Genomic DNA, 19,175 nt, shown 5'->3' with positions numbered 1-19,175 from the left:
TCTACACGCTCGTTTTCACAGCTTGAATAAAAGTGATAGTAACATTAGAAAACCGACACATCTCGTGAGAGTAATGTATTTCCTAAAGTCTTATACATCGTATAATCGCCGTCGATATCACTAATAATTAGTCTTATAAGGATTATTTACATCAATTTGTCTTAAAAAAAAAACTAGCTTTCGGCTCTTGGGTGATGATTTTGATGATTCTTATTTACCAAACGCTGTGAACCAAAATATCGCGTTAAAAGCCTTTTATTTATATTTAATTGAAGTGTAATTGTTATAGGCATATAAACTTTATGTTGTATTTTTAGTATGAATTTTAGATTTTTTCCTGATTTTGTGAATCAGATAAGATCATAAAGCGGGTGTCCCGGGTTCAATTCTCAATAGTAAGAGACTTTATTTGTTTTTTTATTACTTTCTAAAGTCATGATTTGTTAAATGAGTGGCAGTTAGGCCGTTACCAATTATTAAGAAGTAACAACGATGCAAGTTATTGAACAAAATTATTTATTATACAAGAGAAAACCAATCATCCAAGCAAATAGGTGAAAAACAACATAAGTGATACTAAACTGGCCCGATCCGTATTCTCACACTAATTTAACAAATGAATTGCTATTAGAGGTGAATTAAAGCTTCATTTTTATAGATAATGTAATTATCAATTGCACCAACGTAACTGGTAGGATATCGGATGCTGGTAATAAAAAACATACGATTTTATGAAAAAGTAATCGTCAATCGAGTCGCCTAAACCGCAACCGGAAACCGAAGTGCTAACGTGTTCCATGCAAAATCAAACTCAGATTTATCTTATCGTAACAGGAAGTTTTAAGTTGTAGTATGTCTCAAAGCTTTCAAGTCTGTGATGTACATTATTACAAAGCAAGTAAGAAATTCTTATTAAACTGAAGCTAGCAGAACGGGCAAACTTCAGAAGACAAGGTAGAAAAATATATTATAATCTTCTTCTATTGCTGTTAAAATGAAGGGTTGAATACACTGACTCATTTTCACTCTAGCAAAAATATTTTTCATATAAGCTATGACTTGAATTTAAGAAAAATATATGCATAAGTTGTATCTTGAAAATATCGTTCATATGTAGACCAACAAAATTAAAAATCAAATTTTGTAATAGTTAAAAAGCAGCAAGTAAAAAACAATTTTATTATAAAACATTTATATTTGGTCTTGGCTATACATTCCTTACCATAAATACCCACACTTTTAATAAACAATATTCTTATTGAAAAGTTGGTAAGGGAAGTCTTCTCTCCACAAATAAAATACTTATCCTCTAATTTAAGAAGTGATGCACATGCAAAAAAATGTTTTTGAACTGTTTGTAATATATTTTAGAGTCTGATGATGGCAAGAATACTCGCCAAAAATTCCTTAAATTAGAGGATTGTATTTTATTTCTAAAGAAAAGACTTCATAGTCAGTCAGACCGTATGACAAGACTTCCCCTACTAACTTTTCAATGTTATATTGAGTCTACTTCAGAATAAGGAAAACTTTTTTCTTAACATTCTTATCTTACAATTTTTTTGCTGTGAAGCTCATAAGAAGACCAACTAATTTTTTAAGTCCATTTTAAAATTAGATTTCCATCGGTCCAGTTCTTATTAGATACAAAATGCCATTTACCCACCCAAATAAAATAAAAAAATCTTAGAAAAGGAAAAAAACGGTGTAAAATGGCAAAAAATTTAAATTTAAATAAATCGATAGTATCAAAGGCTATGTATATATTAATTTTTAATTTTAGCAGAAGAACTACTTTAGAAGCAGTCTCCAAGAGTGGTAGGAGACGCAAAACTACTAGTGCCGTTGACAGAAAAATTAAAATGCTTTTTGCTAATGACCCCTTGATGCATCCTATATAAAAGAAGAAATTTCTGAAGTGTCTATGTCTATAAGTACCATAAAACGAAGACTAAGAGAAATTAGTTTATATGGGAGGAAGTCCGCTAAAAAGCCCTTTATATCTAGAAAAGATAGAGAGGCTAGATTTCGCTTTGCTAGAGAACATGTGAATAAGCCTTTGCAAAAATTAAAACCGTTAACTTTTAAACTTTTTAAATTTGATGGAATTTCTTGGGTTAGGCGACCCATCAATGAACGTTTCAAAACTAAATATGCAAGAGCTACTGTGAAGCATGGAGGAAATGGAATTATGGTTTGGGGTTGTTTTTCGGGGTTTGGCATGGGTTCACTAGGGAAATAGAGGGAATAATGGACCATGTTGTATATTGTATCATTCTAGAAGACCACATGCTTCCATTTGCCGAGGATAACGTGAGTTTAAGATGGACATTTCAACATGATAATGAGCCGAAACACACCTCCAAATTAATAAAAGATTGGTTTGTTGCAAATAACATGCACGTAATGCTCTGACCAGCATGAACAAGTGGGATGAAATAGACATAAGAAAAAAACCATTAAACTTGACTGAACTGTATGAAGAAGTCCAAAACCAGTTACCACTAGACAGAATACCTTCTGTATCCCAAGATTACATTGATAAACTTTTACATTCTATGAAAGATCAATGTTTAGAAGTTATTAAGAATAAAGGATATGCCACCAGATATTAAATAAAATTACCAAATTTAGTTAGCTGCTCTATATTTGACCATAACATGAAGATATGCATGTTATATCAAAAAAGTCAAATGAAAAGCCATTTTAAAACTCATGGACAAGAATTGAGTCTGTAAACGAGGATACATAACTTGATATTCTTACATACCAGGAAAAGTCAATAATAAATAGTTCAGATAAATAATTCGGGAGCATAATTTAGGTTAAAAAACTGTTTTGAAATTCAAAGTCAGCAGGAAAACAACTTTTAAAATGAAATCTGTCTAGGAGCCGCAAAAGGATGAACCCGATCCACATCAAGCAAAATTAATGTGTGGGCAGGAACAACTGAAGAAATTATTACCTTAACTTTTTTTTAAATCAAAATGTATGTGACAAATGTTCTCAATTTTTGCAAAACACTTTGGTACTAGAATTAAGAGAAGAATTTCCTACTTAACATAAAAACCCAGACGAAAGGATCTACTTTCCACAGGATCGTACACTTCTCCACCATGCGGCTAATGTACGCCAATTTCTGAATCATATTTTTTCAAAATAAATGTATTGGACGGAGGGAAACAATTTGGTGGCCTGTAAGGTCCCCTGACCTAACCCCATTAGATTTTTATCTTTAGGGTTACCTCAAAAGCAACGTGTATTCTACAAAGCCAAGAAATTCTATTAAATTTAGGAAGTTCTTTTATTAAGGTTAAAAAAAATTTCGTACAATTTTGGTGGTATACGCATCTTGATACATCAACATTTTTGAAATCTTATCTAGAATCTAAAAATGCATTAATATATGAGGTGTTCCATTTAAAATAAGAAAGTTGCAGTGGCTATAGCACATCCTGTATAATTGATTTTTTTGCCAATTGCTGTGTCTGCCCTATTTATTTTTTATCGAATTTATTGAAAAAATCTCTATCCAGTAATTAATATGGTGACTTTTATTGGAGAAAAATGTTCAAATATGTCAAAGCACCATAAAGTAAATTTAAAAGCATAGGTTGGCCTGAAAATGACATTATTAGAATTTTTATGTCGTTACCCCCATAATAATTTAAAATTCTGTTTTAAATTTTCTTAAAACTTAGTCTGCCTGACTAAGGACCATATTTAAGAAATCACGATTTGATGTTTCTTTTGTTGTAGTGTATTGATTTCTTTAAAGGAAAAAAACAGAAAATTGTGGTTAATCTATAAATTTAGTATCTATCTGTATATCCGGTCTGTTAATTTATATCAATAAAGGACACAGAATTAGGTAGAACTCTTGCTCATAGAGTAACTAAAATAAAACATTAACAGTACCATTTTTTCTTTCTTCACAAACATGTCAAAAAGTGGTTTAACCATAATAAACAAAATACAGAAAAACAAGAATCATCAAAATAAACCCCACAAGGACTTTTTACAAAAAAACAATAATCATTACTGACCAAAACTGAGAAATCTAAAAAACTTGGTTCATAACCAAAAAGATAATTCACATATAACAAAAATAAAAATTTTGAGATAAAAATACAGCTCCTAAGAATATTACCTTTCGTCAACATCTTCAACTTCCATTTTAATATTTACATGGATCGGAGTAATACCTAATTTACTAAGAGGCACATCCTCCTCACTACTTTCCGAGCCCTCGTCGTTTCTTTCTGCTGGCGAATCGACTCTACTTTCAGTACTTGTATTTTGTTCTTCGTTTGAATTTTCAAGGGGATCTTGCATCATTGACAAATTCGGTTTTCGATCCTCTTGTGGCTTCGACACCGGCTGTGTTTTGTCTGATTCTTCTGGTTCAGACGCTAAAATATACGTTAGTTAGGACAAGTCGAGATTTGCGCTTAAAGCAAGATTCTATAATACATAACTTTTCAACACTTGTGCGTTTGTAGTGTTTTAATTTGTGTATACTTTTTTTCTTAGATGTTTTAAATTGAAATTAAATTCATTTTTAAGAACCGTACTTAATTTGTACGGCTATTGTATAATACAATATCCATTATTCAATTTCTAATTCATTATATCTTTAATTCCACCAGTTATACATGGTGTCTCTAAAAACTCTGTACAAAATCCTAGGAGGTATCCCCGAGGTAAAAATAGGTCGATTTAAAGCAACTTAACTTAGTTCAAAGTTGCTTCGTTTCTTAGTTATAGGTAAAATTATGATACGCCTCCGTTTTCTTGAAAAAAAATTTTTTTTTAGATTAAGTGGTCAATAATGTAACTTTGTTGCCTCTTGAGCCTTACTCGTATCTAGCTTTGTTTCCAGGAAAAAAATCAAAATCTGTGCCTGGCCCTATTAAAACAAATAAGAAATTCGCATCGATTATTGACATTCATTTAATTTCTTTTCAAAATTTAACTTAGCCTAAGTAAGATACATACACAAAAGCAGATTTTCATAACAAAAAAAAAAATTTTATTAAAAAGCTTTTACACTCTGTATCTAAAAAACGAAACAAGTTAGGACATACGTTTTTATGAAAAAAACTTCTTATTTATGGCTGGTAAATACGCCCTTGAAATCTTTGCACTCAATTTTGAATCACCCTGTATATCCAATAGTAGCCAATTGATATAGATATCAGAAATCGAGACAGATAATAATATAATATAAGCGAATAAATTAGCTATCTCACGACCAGAGGAAATAGTAGTGGCTCTATAGGAAATTTCATTTGAAATCTGACTCTTATTTCTATTGGATCTCAGAAACCTCCAAAAATATACATACAATCAATAACATATCACTTATGTATAATTTTTTTTATAATTAAATTTATGTTTATTTGAAAACAAAATAGGAAACTTTTTGCATGAACCTCTTTTTAAGGGCGCAAATTTACCTATACATAAGTGTATTACCTCATAAAATATATTTACCCCATTGTTAAGGGACTTATTAAAAAATAATTTATCCCAAACAAAACCTGACATAAACATTGAAAGAGCATTATAGTTAAGAGTTATACATAGGTTTTTGGCCATCTCGCTTTCCAGATTTGACGCCACTCGATTTTTTTCTTATGGGGTTAGTTAAGACAATTTTCTTAGTTGCTCATTTGGAATGAATCATTACAGAATCGGTTCAGATTATTACTCTGATTATGATTAGAAGAGTATTGAAAACCTTTTGTAATAGAACAATTACCTGTTTTGAAAGAAAAGGCGGAATTGAAGGAGCTAATAATGTTACTTAAAATTAGTACAACAATTAACTCATAGTATTATTCATTTAAATGCTTTAGAGATGCATTTATGCATTATGTTAGAAGACAGACATCAAGTAATTGAAAGGTTATAAGTCTTTAATTAGAAATTAAGAAATTATTTCGGAGAAGTTTCGGTATTTCGGTAATTTGAGAAAATTTTAATCACCAGGACGTAATTGCATATTTGAACAACGTTTTTAGTTGTAACCAACTTCTCTTTATAATAATTTTCTATATCATAGAGAATAACTAAGGTACTTTACTATTGAGCGAAATTCACATTTTGCTCAAGAGTATGACTGTATAACTTGTATGATAAACCTCGTATATGGCTAAAATAGGCTCTAATATAAAAAAAATTGTTTTACGTTTTGTTTTTTTTTATAGAAAATTAAAATGATATTTTATCACTTTTATATGTTAGTCATATATATTTGTATTCATTCATAACTATTTTTTTGTTAGGAAGTATGCGTTTAATTTATCCTTGAACAATGCATAAAAATATACACATATGTATTAAAAATATCTTTTTACCTTCTCCTTCGTCCAGCGTATCGGCGAAAGTCTCAATTTCCTGCTTAATATTACTCTCGTCGAAAGTAAAATCAGTTATAGCGGAATCGACTGCCTCCACGTCGGTCATCAAATAATCAGCAGCAGACGCAGATTCATCGTTGTATTCCTCTTCATCTGCCAAATCTTCGTTTAGAGTCTCTAAATATATGATATACAAATATGTTGAATGATCATACCATCAGCCTCGAAACGAGACGAGGCTTTTATAGGAGATTTCACCATAAAATTTATATTACAAAAGATTTACCCGGGCCATCAGTTCAATATTCAAATTACAAACAACTATCAATTCCTTTATCTAAAATTTAAAATAAAATTAAACCAAAAAGTGCAACCCAAAAAAACCATTTGTGTTATAAAACTCCTAAAGTAAAATTGATCCTTAATACAGGGTGTTTTCAAAGTTAAGTAATTTAACTGCTTCTAGAACTCATCGAAAGGAGTTGACATTCCAAAAATCGCCTATATAGAAGTATCGTATAATCGCCTTAATAAAATGAAATAATAAAAAAAGTAAAGCATTAAAAAATTTAAAATAATATGTTATATACATATAAGTAACATATAAAGGGTGATTCATTAAGAACGGGCAATATCTGAACTGGAGATACTACATACCAAAATATAGCGATTGAGCGTAACATGTCTTATACAAATGTTGCAGGTTTACGAGATACAGGGTATTTAAAGTTGGAATTGTTATTTGAAATTTCTTAATAATTTTGTGATTTTAAGCAGTATCGTCTTGAAAATTGGCGACTTTGTGTTTTTACATGAAAATTACAAATTTTGTGGTGAATTTAGCTTTATTTATTAAGGGGCGTTAGTTACACCCTGTTACTTATGTAAATTAGAATATATCTTTTTTGCCTAATCAGTTATAGCTAAAACGACTAAATCTAAAAGGCAGTTCAATTTTGAATAAAAAAGGTACTCTTGTTTATTTGATGTAACTCTATCAGTTTTTAAGTTATTTGTATTGTCACCGTTATTACCTTGACTTTTTTTCAAGTAGGCTTGTGTCAGCACTTCAGTTTTCCAGTTTTCAGTTCATCAGTTTTTCGTGTAAATAAATTATATGACAATTTTACTGTCACTAAGTAAGAGTTTATTATTTGTAGTAAAAATTCTAAAATAAGAAACTGCCACGTAATAATGAATATTCCAACAGTGAAATAAATGAATGAAACACCCTGTATAACAGTTTATCAACATTTGTGTTATTATATGGTTTTCAATACGAATTTGGACTTTGAATGAACTTTGGTTCGATCATTTGTCTCTGTCTTTTAATAGTGCGTATTTCATTTGTGTGACTATGTTGTGCGGAAAACTGGTCCTGAACTACGAAGACAATTAATTAGTGGACATAATACTACCTAAGGAGAGTGCCAACACAGTAGTGTGCGGAAAGGTATTTAAAAGAACAACGAGGATGCCACAATCCCCCGCGTGGTGACAATAACCAAAAACTAAATAGACAAGATCCACATCAACTGTAATCGATCCGTTATATGTCATCAAATTCACAGAACCGTTGCGACCTATATCGAATCCTCTTTATAAAGATCGAACAAGATTTTTTTAGTTCTAAGATGTTCTTGAATAACAATTTGTAAATAATCAAATTGCAGCTCCATATTTCTAGATTATAAAAAGGTGAACATCGGTTAACTACCCTAAATAGAACCAAAGTTTTAAGCATTTTTGGCTTGGTGGATTATTATGAGAACCTACTTTTTTCCACTTCGACTGTTTGGTGAAATTTGCTTAGACTTCCTTCGACACAACCTTCCACAATTATTAGAAGATGTTCCTCTAAATATGAGACAGAGTATGTGGTTCCTACACGATGGGATTCCACTTTAGACGAGAAGTTTACTAACATCTAAATAATGAGTTTCCAAATAGATGGATAGGGAGCAATGAAAATTCTTGTAATTTAGTTCGTGGATAGCAGGATTTTACTTTCGAAGCTCGTAGAGTCGTGGATTCGCCCTGCAAGATCTTTGTTAATCGAACAAATAAGGATAATTTTATCATTTATGAAGATTTTTTAAAAAATTAGTAACTCCCTTATAATGCAATTTGTATAGGTGATTGTTGCTATATTAACTCCTCTTGGCGAGTTCTACAAGGTGCTAAAATAAATGATTCAACTTGAAAACACCCTTTATATAATTTAAAAATATAATCTCTAAAAGAATTCCGCTCTCTTAAAAAAAAAATCCGCTAGAAATAAAACTTGACTGTGTTCCATTTTACACTGGTCTACCCTATACATATAACTTTAATTTTAAAAAACGAAAAAGTAAGCAATGAAATTTATTCGAAAATTTACCTAAGGTGATCTTTTGCGAACTCCTCGCCCGCCCTCTCCCCCGTTTTGGCCTAATGGGTCTAGGTACTTTTCCGCGACTGGTCATATTTTTCAGTCTTGTTAGGTCGGCCAGGATTCGCCGCCTGGCGTTTATAAACCAATTTTCCACTTGCAATAGGGACAAGTTAGTCTCTTTCATTAGTTGTTGTTTTTCTACGTCGGTTGGATACGGATGCTAAAAACCAATTATTTTCTTTTAATGAGAAAAAAAATACACAGAGGTTATAATCAAAGTAAATTTAATTAATTGTGAGCCAAATTTCAAAAACCAAAGATCTTCACGGTGGGCCGTAAGACGATGTAACTTGCCATAAAATTATGATTTATGTCGAAATTTCAAGTAGGAAATATACACCGAAAATGATTTAAAGTTTCTACTATGAAACGTCTAACCTACAACTTTTGTTAAAGCTAGTTTAAGCATAAAAAATAATCCAATATTTCATAATAAACCCCTAATTGGTCCATTATAATTTTATTCAATATAAAACTGGAAAACACCATAATGAAAGGTTGGAAGCATTGCTTAGCCAGCCCATAGCCCTGATCTTTCCCTTTTGGATACCTTGCCAAATTGGGTTCCTGGGCCACCTTAAGAACGTGATATACCAAATTTCGAAATGAAAATATTAATCAAAAAGTCGCGAATTTAATTATTTAAGTATTTAGTAACGAAATTAGTAGAAATTATAGACTAAACCAAGAAAACGAAATTAAAACTGCAGGTTTAGATAGGCTGCAAAGAGGATACCCTATGTTGCATTGAGAATAATGGAGGACATATTGAGAGTTTAAATTATTAGTGATTATATTATTTTGTTACTTCACTTATTATTTAGAAATCCACTGTTTAGCAATCCAATTACTGTATTTTACACGTTAAAAAAACGAGAAATAAAGATATTATTTTATCAAGTATAATATATCAAAGCTGCAAGCAAGAAGAGAAAGAAGAACAACAAGAAAGCAAGAAACTGATTAGTTGAAAAAGAAAAATGAAAATTGAAAAAGAAATCTGTATTGTGTTCAGGGAGGAATTTTCTGATTTCAAATATATATAGTTTACCTACTTTTAATTAACCCTTACAGTACCGAGATAAAAAAAATTGAGTTTGGGGTTTATATTTATTTTACGCCGATAAAGTTGGGTCAAAAGGTACGGAAAATTATTTTAAAAAATATTCGAAAGAGTTAAGGGAGGGATTTAGGGAGTACACAATTGTGTGTCTAGGGAGCCAACATTAGAAAAGCACAATTATGAAACAAAATTTATTACTTTGTATGGAATGAAATAAAACAGTTTTTATCTTTGGTTAAACAAAGAAAAAAATTACATTTTAGGCAACGCATTCTGGACCGACTTTTGCACCCTTCTAACCTGCATTCAACTAGCTTCTTCATTTCTTCATTCTTTGGCCAGTGTTTAAAACCATCAAAGCGTTTGTCTGCACAGGGCAAACTGGAAGGCATTCTTCTCTTTTTTATTTCATTTCCTTCAACGCTAGTCTCTTCCTCTATATTTTCTTGGCATTCTGTTGCCTCCAACACGCTTCTTAGTACCGGCAATTAGATATTCCCCAAGATTAAATCTAAATTCCAAAAGATCCATAATATCTTTGCTTCGAACGTTTTGAGTATAACAATCCCTTCGATACTCCATCCAGCTGTTTACTATTGCTAAGTCGAACAAATGTAGGATGGCTTTAAGAGTCCATTTCCGGATTCGAAAGAAAGATCGATAGTATTCCATCAGTTGGTCACAAACATCTACACCACCCATGTTTTCGTTGTATGATTTAACAACAGCTGGGCATGCTATGCCTGAACGTTTTTTTTCTGTTTTATTCCATCTTTGCACCTCAGTTTCCGGCTGTCTTCCAAAAGCTGTGGATATCATTAAAACAGATTTATTATCTTTCCTCTTTGTAATGCAAAGTTTATTATCGGTTCTTCAACTTCTTCTGACTCTCCCCTATTCATTAAACTGTCTTTTTTAAAAACAAATCCTTTCACTCTGTTGCACATAATTGTAGCATCTATGTTCAAACTCGTCAATTTGTTCATCAAAGCAATAGTTGAAAAGTATCTGTCAAAATACAGGTAACTATTTTGAGGTAATGTTTCTGCTAGACGCAATATTATTGAGGGTCCCAAGCCTAAATCCCTATCTTTTAGTGGGGTAGTATTGCCCTGGTAGATTTCAAAATCCAATACCAGTCCGTCGAATGTCGTAAGAACGAAATTCTTCAGTCCCACTGGTCTTGGTTTATTTTTAATAAATTGTCGAACTAGATATCTTCCCAAAAAAGGAATCATTTGTTCGTCAATAGAAAAAGCTGTCTTTTCTTTTCTTTCAATGGCTTTACATCTATTGCGAACTAAATCAATTACCGGCTGTATTCTTCACAATCTATTCTTTTCTTGTTCCTCTTCTGATACGCTAAGATTGTTAACGACATGTAAATTTACACGTATCATGTAAAACCTTTGTCGGGTCCTGACCCCATCAATTAATGGGAACTTATATTTTCCATTTCAATACATATGTATCCTTGGAAGATAAATACATCCCATCAAAGCATTCATTCTGAAAAATTTCTTTATTTCTTGAGAGGTAAAGTTGTTTTCTTTTGCATTTTGTTGCAAGAAATACTGGGAAGTGAAATTTGCGGCTGACTCAAAAAAATCATCATCCAAATATCTAGCAAAATATTCGTTTGGAGTTTTTACAATGGATGGAGTATATGTAGTTCTCTTTTACAGGAAAATCCTTGCTTCTAAAGTTTCCATGCTTCCACTGGAGAGTCTGGAAATGGATGAGGGGTAAATCATCTTCTGAATCTGAAGAGCTATCAGCTTCATTTTTCGTGAATTTTAAACTAATCTTCTTCATCCTCGGACTCTAAATCCGACCCAACTTCGTCTAGAAGTTGGAACAATGCCTCCTCGTCATCCCTTAGATGGTCCAAATCAATAATTTCCTTACTTCTTCCTGTAACAAAGAATTAATTGTATCCAACTTAAATAAAACCAAACCACGTTAACTCCCGTGGCTCACAATTATTGTGATATACATAACAAAACCATTGTTGGAATCAACATTTTTAAAGATATTTTCAATCTCTAAAAACAATACACTTAATTGAAGTTTATTATACCTATTTAATATTAAGCACTTCTTTTTTCCCCTAAATTCTATAAATAAATAATAACTTACCTGCACGAGCCATTGTTGAAAATAATCGGAAACTTTTCAGGTTATGACAAGAATGCACTCCCGGCAAAATAAACGATTTGCGCGTGCACACCTATAAAATGCACAATTCACAATCATGTCGCACGGTTCTCCACCCAGATTAAACATTTTTTGATCCTTATAACACTAGTAAATAAGGAAGTCACAATTGTGACTAAGTATTAAGCCGTTTTGGAAATATCGGTCTCCAAACTTTAAATATTGAAGATCTTGGTAGGCGGTCCATTGTTATTACCTGTTATCGTTTACAATTATGAATTCATTAGATATTCATTATATAATGCAAATTACCCGTGCTATCATGCCGAATCAATTAATGAATTAAACTAATGTGATTTTAAATATGATTTTAATAATGAAAACAAAAACATACTTACGTCCGTGTGATTAAACAGCCACTTTTTTAGATGGTTCTTCGCCTTAGTTGGCAAATGTGGTCTTTTTGTTAAAATTTGTGCTGAAGGAGCGTTAGGACCAGATGACTTAGTTCTTACTAAAAGAATAGAAATTGTCGCGTGTTTAGTATATTCTTAGAACTTACTGGATGTTTTTTTAAAATTTTGTGACAAAATTTAGGGACATACAGTGCCGGCCAAAAGTGGAGAAACTTTTAATATTTTTATTTTTTTCTTATTAAAACTAATTCGAAGTAATTGTAAATAACGTTTATGGTTATATCTAGTAGTGACGAAAATAATTAGAAAAAAAAATTGAAAACAAATAATTTATTACAAAATATGCAGGGTCCGTTAAAGTTAAAGGGACGTCTAAAAAACGATTTTTTTTTTTAAATTTTACATAGAATGTTGTGTTTGAACATTTTATTGATAAAAAAGTGAGGATGAAGTAAAAAAATGCAAAATTTTAAAAATTACAAAGTATTTTCTACTTACGTATGATACACAATTACACCCGGCTTAACTACACTCTATTTGCGACTAGGCATCACGCTGACCATTATATATGCTATTCATTTAAATTTAAAGCCTTAAGTAACAAAATTCTGCAACTTAGAAGGATTTACATCACTTCTTTAGGTGATAAACACAAATTTCCATTCACACGCAAATCAGGAATATCAAATATGTAAATACGGATTTATTCATAAATAAAAAAAACTATCAAAATGTCACATATTTATTGGGAGTGGCTACTGTACTAGTACGATTATCGTAATTTTCTGTCCTGTCTCATTATAGGTAAGTATTTGTTAATTTATATAATCATAAAATATGCACACGGGGCGGTAGCACCGTGTGCGCATATGGGACTGTGTGGTTGGCGCACATGTGGAGTTGGGATTGCAAAAAGGGATTGGAACCTTGGGTTGGCGCTAAATAGTGGGTTGGGTAGTCGTTTGAGCCCTACTTAGTGAATGGGATAATAATTAGAAAATGGGTGTTTGTGCCTATAATTCCTATGCCTTATTCCTATTCCTAATGCCTATAATTAATTTAAAGATATTTATTGTTTTGACTATAAGTTAATGTACATTAAATCTCATCGTTATTATTAACCTATAAATAATTAAATATCTTAAATTATGTTTTTTTTTTAAATGTATATTTATTATATATAAAATTACATAAAATATCAAATAATTTAAATAAATAATACATATTTTTGAACACCTGATAAATGTGTTTTGTTCATGTAATGTAAAATCTAACTATATTATGCCTTTATTATCTAAAATTGAGTCCACAGCCAACCCATCCAACTAAAAAGTGTTTTCGGCAAAACCAAAAAATACTACTGGGGACGTAGTGAAGCCACTGCCATTTTTGTCAAGAAGGTTGTTGTTTTATTTTTCTTGTGTGTAAATTACAAAATATGTAATTAAAAGGGGTCCAAAGCGATAAAAAATTATATAAATTTACAATAATAACCTCCAAAAAGTTCCAAAATTGCCCCAGTATATATATTTTTTAATTATAGCAAAATCAAGAGCTAAAAAACCTTGTGCAAGTTGGCAATAATTACGTATTTAACGTATGTAGAAAAACATTCATAATGTCCAAAATTTTGTATTTTTTCCAATCATCCTCACTTTTTTATCAATATTTTGACCACACTCAACGGGTATGTACCGTTATCAACTGTCAGTACTGAATTTACTGGACGTCGTTCCGATATTTATTTCAGTTTACTGATTCAGTACTGAATGACGTCATAAATGCGTTAGTGACGTCATTAATCTTTACTGGATTGACTGGGGATAAAAGCTACTGTAGGTACAGTAAAATAGTGGGGGAATGTCAAAACTGTCAGAAGTGTTGTTGATGTTGATTTCTTGAATCTTCTTGTTTACGTTGTGGGAATTATTTTCCAAGTTCAAAACATAAATTGTTCAAAATAAAAGCTATGGCTATGAACCCCAATAATGTAGCAGCCATGATAGTGGCAAACACCGTTTCCGTTTTATTATTAACTGATGATGAGGAAGATGAACTGGACCAAGAAGACTTTTATATTGGCCAATTACAGGCTTGCAAGGACAGGCCCGCATTCGCGTTCCAAATTATTTGGAAAACGTGATAAACCTATATTCCGAAGAGGAATTTAGAATGCATTTCAGGTACCTAGGTACAAATTCAAAAGATAATATATTATATTACATTACTAGTGAAGAAAGTGATATTTTTCACTCAAGTCCTAAGTCCTAGGACCACAAATTTGCGCTCTTTAGCCCTTTAAATTATTTAGAAAACTCGTAATTGTGCACATACTGCACTGCAGAAATAAAAAGGCACAAAAGTACATGTGTATTTTACTTTCTCACAAGAAATATGTTTGTTCGAAAGTTTTATAGGTTATGTTGTGGTTGTGAAAACAGTGCTGAAAACTGTTCCTTTTTTGGAGCAAAATAGCACGCTGTGTAAAATCGGAACGGCAAATTACAGTAAAATCAGCACAGTACAATCCTGTACTGACAGTTGAAAACGGTACATACCCAACATTCTATGTAAAAATTTTCAAAAAAAAATCGGTTTTTAGACGTCCCTTTAACTTTACCGGACCCAATATGCAAATAAAAATATGCAAAATTTATTTTCTCTAAGGACAAAAATGGAGAAACTTTTTATTTTTATGACACAATTATGTTATAATACAAAATGTGTATAAAAGCACACTAATACTTTGTGGCATAACCGTTACTCTTCACAACTTCACTACACCGTCTTGGCATAGATTCAAGAAGATTGTGTATAATATCTCCGGAAATTTCACTCCATGCTTCTTTTAGGACTTCTTTTAGGAATAATTCGTCTTTATTTCGGAACTTCTTCGGATTTTTTTGTCTAGGTGCTCCCACAAGTTCTCGATGGGATTTAAATCTGGACTTTGAGCTGGCCACTTCAGAACTTGAATTTGTTGAGAGGTTAGGAAATGTTTAACAATTTTAGAAGTGTGCTTGGGGTCATTATCATGCTGGAATTTCCAAATTAACGGCAAATTATCCTCGTCGTAGGGAAGCATATTATTCCTTAAGATGTTTAGATAATATTGGCTATTCATGATCCCATCTATTCTCACCAGTGGACCAACGCCATGCCCGGAAAAACATCCCCACACCAACACATTATCGCCAAGTTTGATTGTGGGAATAGTGTAGTTTGGGTTGAATTTTTCATTCTCGGGACGTCTAACCCATCTCATACCATCTGACCCAAATAAATTGAACTTACTTTCATCTGACCATAAAACGTTTTTCCATTGATTATAGGTCCAATGTAAGTGTTCTTTTGCGAATCTTACACGAATCTGTCTATTTTTCGTTGAAATGAAAGGTTTTTTTACCGGTCTCCTGGCTTTTAAGTTGGCGTCACATAAACGCCTTCTAATAGATTGAACTGAAGGGGAAATGCTGGGACATGCCTTTTTTATATCTTCGGCGGAGGAAAATGGATTTCTTATAGAACATCGTCTAATTAGCTTGTCAGTTGCAGATGTTGTTTTTTTGGGTCTACCTGGCTTAGAGATGCTGGCAGTAGTGCCTCTAGTTTGCCACAAATTGATTTGTTTACAAATGACACTTTTATGAAGATCAAGTTCTCTAGCGATTGTTACTTGTTTCACTCCCGCATTGTGCTTCTCAATTATAAGTTTTTTTATTTGTTCAGATAAATTTATACCTCGAGGCATTTTAATACTAAATAGGCTTCTTCACAATCGAAAACGAACTGCTTCAAACGAGACCTATTTAATTTAAAATATTTAATACAAAAAGTTTCTCTATTTATGTCCTCAAGTAAAAAAAAACATTGTTTACTATTTACATTCCTGTGATAAATATTCAAAATGTTTTAGTATGAATTTATGGCTTAACATAAACATTTTTAATACATGGTGTCACAAAAATTTTGAATAGATTATTAAATTAGAAAATAAATTAAAAGTTTCTCTACTTTTGGCCGGCACTGTATATGGACATGAACAAATTAAGGCCCGAAAAGTTCCTATAAATATATATCCTAAAATTTAGATTTAAAAGTACAAGGTGCTAAAGTTTTAAGGAAAAAACATCTATTATTCGATAAATTTAACATTTTTCTGAACAATTGTTTTAGCAGCAATTTTTTTGTATCCAGGGCCGCTTTCTGATAAACAATTTGTTTATTTGATTTCTTTATTTCATTTATAGCATATCTTGTTTGATGACCTTTTTCACAGTATTCCGCATAAAAAAAATAAAAACCATTTTTGTGAATAGCCATAAGCCTAAATATTATATTAGGTATTACTTTTATTTCCATTATCATTAGTTATATTATTTTATTGTGTTTTTTGAAAAATGGCTCTGGATACATACGAATTACCTACAATTTTTCAAAAAAATATCCACGGAGATATCAAATTTATCAAAAAGAATTGTTTTTTACAACTCCACCATCCGGTACTTTTAAATCTAAGACGCTTAGAACATATGTTCATAGAATTGAATTGTGTCCCAATAAAAAACGTATGTAAAGTAGGTAATGTAGCTATTGTGACAAAAAAAAACTAAATAAAAATAATAAAATTAGATAAATGCTTACAAAAAAACAGTATGACAGATTTTAACATAGCTATTACCACTCAGCAACTAGTCCTTAACCATATCCACCTAAACAATGTATTTTTTTATATTATTGCTAGATATCATTTAAAAACTGTACTGATCCGTTTACTCTTAAGCTAGTCTATCAAAATCAATCAATGGATTAAACACATTGAACATATTATTATTGTTTAGTGAAGTTCTGTATTTATGTCCATGCCATTAAGTAGTTTTATATTATATTCATCAATTAAAAATATTTAAGAAAATAATCAAGCAATAAAAGACAATTGCGACAATGACAGTATAATAATAATAAGCCTTTATTTCCAAGAGGCAACTTGCCCCATAACAGGAAACAGTTACAGAACAATGAAAAATATAGTTTAAAGAAAAAGAACACAAAACAAACCTTAAAAAATAAAAGAAAAGAAAAAAAAGTAATCTCAAAAGTTATCCAAAAAATTTAGAACAAAAACTATTAATATGATATAAAAACCCAATTATAAAAGTTTAACAAGATAATCACATATTCAACAAAATGAAATTAAATTAACTGCAATATACCTACTAACTATAATTTAAATGCATGGGTATCTCAAGAGTAATGATCCACCAAGATATGGACAATCACATGAACCGGAGAGAAATTTATATCACACATGTGACAGATCCGATTAAATATAGCGCATATAGTGGCGATTTCAACAGGATTTCACATTCTTTATATACGTTGAAATATCATAAATATGCCTGCTGCCGCCACTGCAATATAAAGTATCATATTTGCTACTATTAGTTAGTTGAGTTATTAAAGCATGACACCTATTTACGAGTATAAATCTGCAGAAAAGCAAAGTAATAATTTAAAAACTTGATAATAATCACCAAATTTAATCAAAAAATAAATAAATGTATTCAAAACTGTGAGAAACAGAAAACAAGTTTGTGATTTATTAACGGATACATTCAAAACAAGGGGAGGTATACATATTTTTTTAAATATTTCATTTTTTTTTAGGATTTCATTTTTGGATCGTGTACATTTTGAAATTGAAATGTAAATATCTTCAACAATAAATATGTGAACACAGAACTTGCAAATCAGTCTACAATTATTAGAAATAAGGCTAAGTGAAGCGAGACTGGAACTGTTAAGGAGCCCAGGAAGGACTGACGTTCCTAATGACAAAAAATTGAACATTTTAATTCCATGACACGATAATCCGAAGGGCTCAAGTACACAGCACGCTTCACAGAGCGAAAATAGGAAAAGTGGCACCCTTTTAAAATTCAATGACCTCAAGAGCTACGCTACTAGACGATGATCCAGATCGCAGAAACGAGTTTTTGTCAGACCATGATCGAAAAAACTGATAATAACACTAGACTAGTGAAACGCTTTAGATACGCTTTTCAGATGAAATAACTGTTTATTTGAAAATTTTTATAGACAAGGAAATTATGGACAAGGCAAAATTGTAGGTACTGTACAGCTGACAATTCATACGGGTTTAGGGAGTAATTCTCAGGATTTTCACTTTTTTAAAGAACTTTGACGGGATAGCGTTATCCTATATAATGTTTTCCCAGGCCGGTTGATAGTCAAACGTGGATCAATAGAGTAGCGACCTAGATAACAAGACCTTAATCCATTGGCCTAATTTCTTTGGAGTTATGTCAAACATTAAGTGTATAAAAATACACATGCTTTATATGCTCAAAGATCATATTCATAATCTAATTAGGAATATTTCTCCAGACACAGTTGAAAATGTACAGCAAGAATTTATCTTACTAGTTAATGACGGCCATTTAATAAAAGAAATTTCAAGAATTTATGTGGCAATAAAGTGTTATAATTATTATTTAAACATATTTAAAACAAACATTGTACATAAAACATGTGCAGAATTTTCCGAAGAATCCGGAAATGCAAAAATATACTGGAGGCTACATTTGAGGTCAAATATACCCGATTCAAAAATAACATCGAATTGCTCGAGGATTAAAAAAAAACCTCCTCTTTTATTGAATTTATCTGTTAATAATAAATCAGAGCCCTGATGTCTAAACAGAGTGACCCACCTGTGT

The 19,175-nt window shown here is 31.4% G+C and overlaps 1 protein-coding gene across 1 annotated transcript in view; it reads right to left on the bottom strand.

The window, feature by feature from the left end:
- Positions 1–67: 67 nt before the first annotated feature.
- Positions 68–19,175, bottom strand: part of LOC126738972 (uncharacterized) — a 30,479-nt gene continuing 11,371 nt past the window's right edge. Inside the window, exons 5-8 of the mRNA XM_050444484.1 lie at positions 12,418–12,533; positions 8,746–8,959; positions 6,363–6,542; positions 68–4,412 (exon numbers count right to left, since the gene is read on the bottom strand). Coding sequence (XP_050300441.1) covers positions 4,147–4,412; positions 6,363–6,542; positions 8,746–8,959; positions 12,418–12,533 — 776 coding nt within the window. The 3' untranslated portion in view covers positions 68–4,146. The remainder of the gene's footprint in view (positions 4,413–6,362; positions 6,543–8,745; positions 8,960–12,417; positions 12,534–19,175) is intronic.

The sequence above is a fragment of the Anthonomus grandis genome, chromosome 7 (assembly GCF_022605725.1).
Source record: "Anthonomus grandis grandis chromosome 7, icAntGran1.3, whole genome shotgun sequence".
Taxonomy (NCBI): domain Eukaryota; kingdom Metazoa; phylum Arthropoda; class Insecta; order Coleoptera; family Curculionidae; genus Anthonomus; species Anthonomus grandis.
Note: the sequence above shows the minus strand (reverse complement) of the source record. Positions and strands in the feature narration are given on the sequence as shown.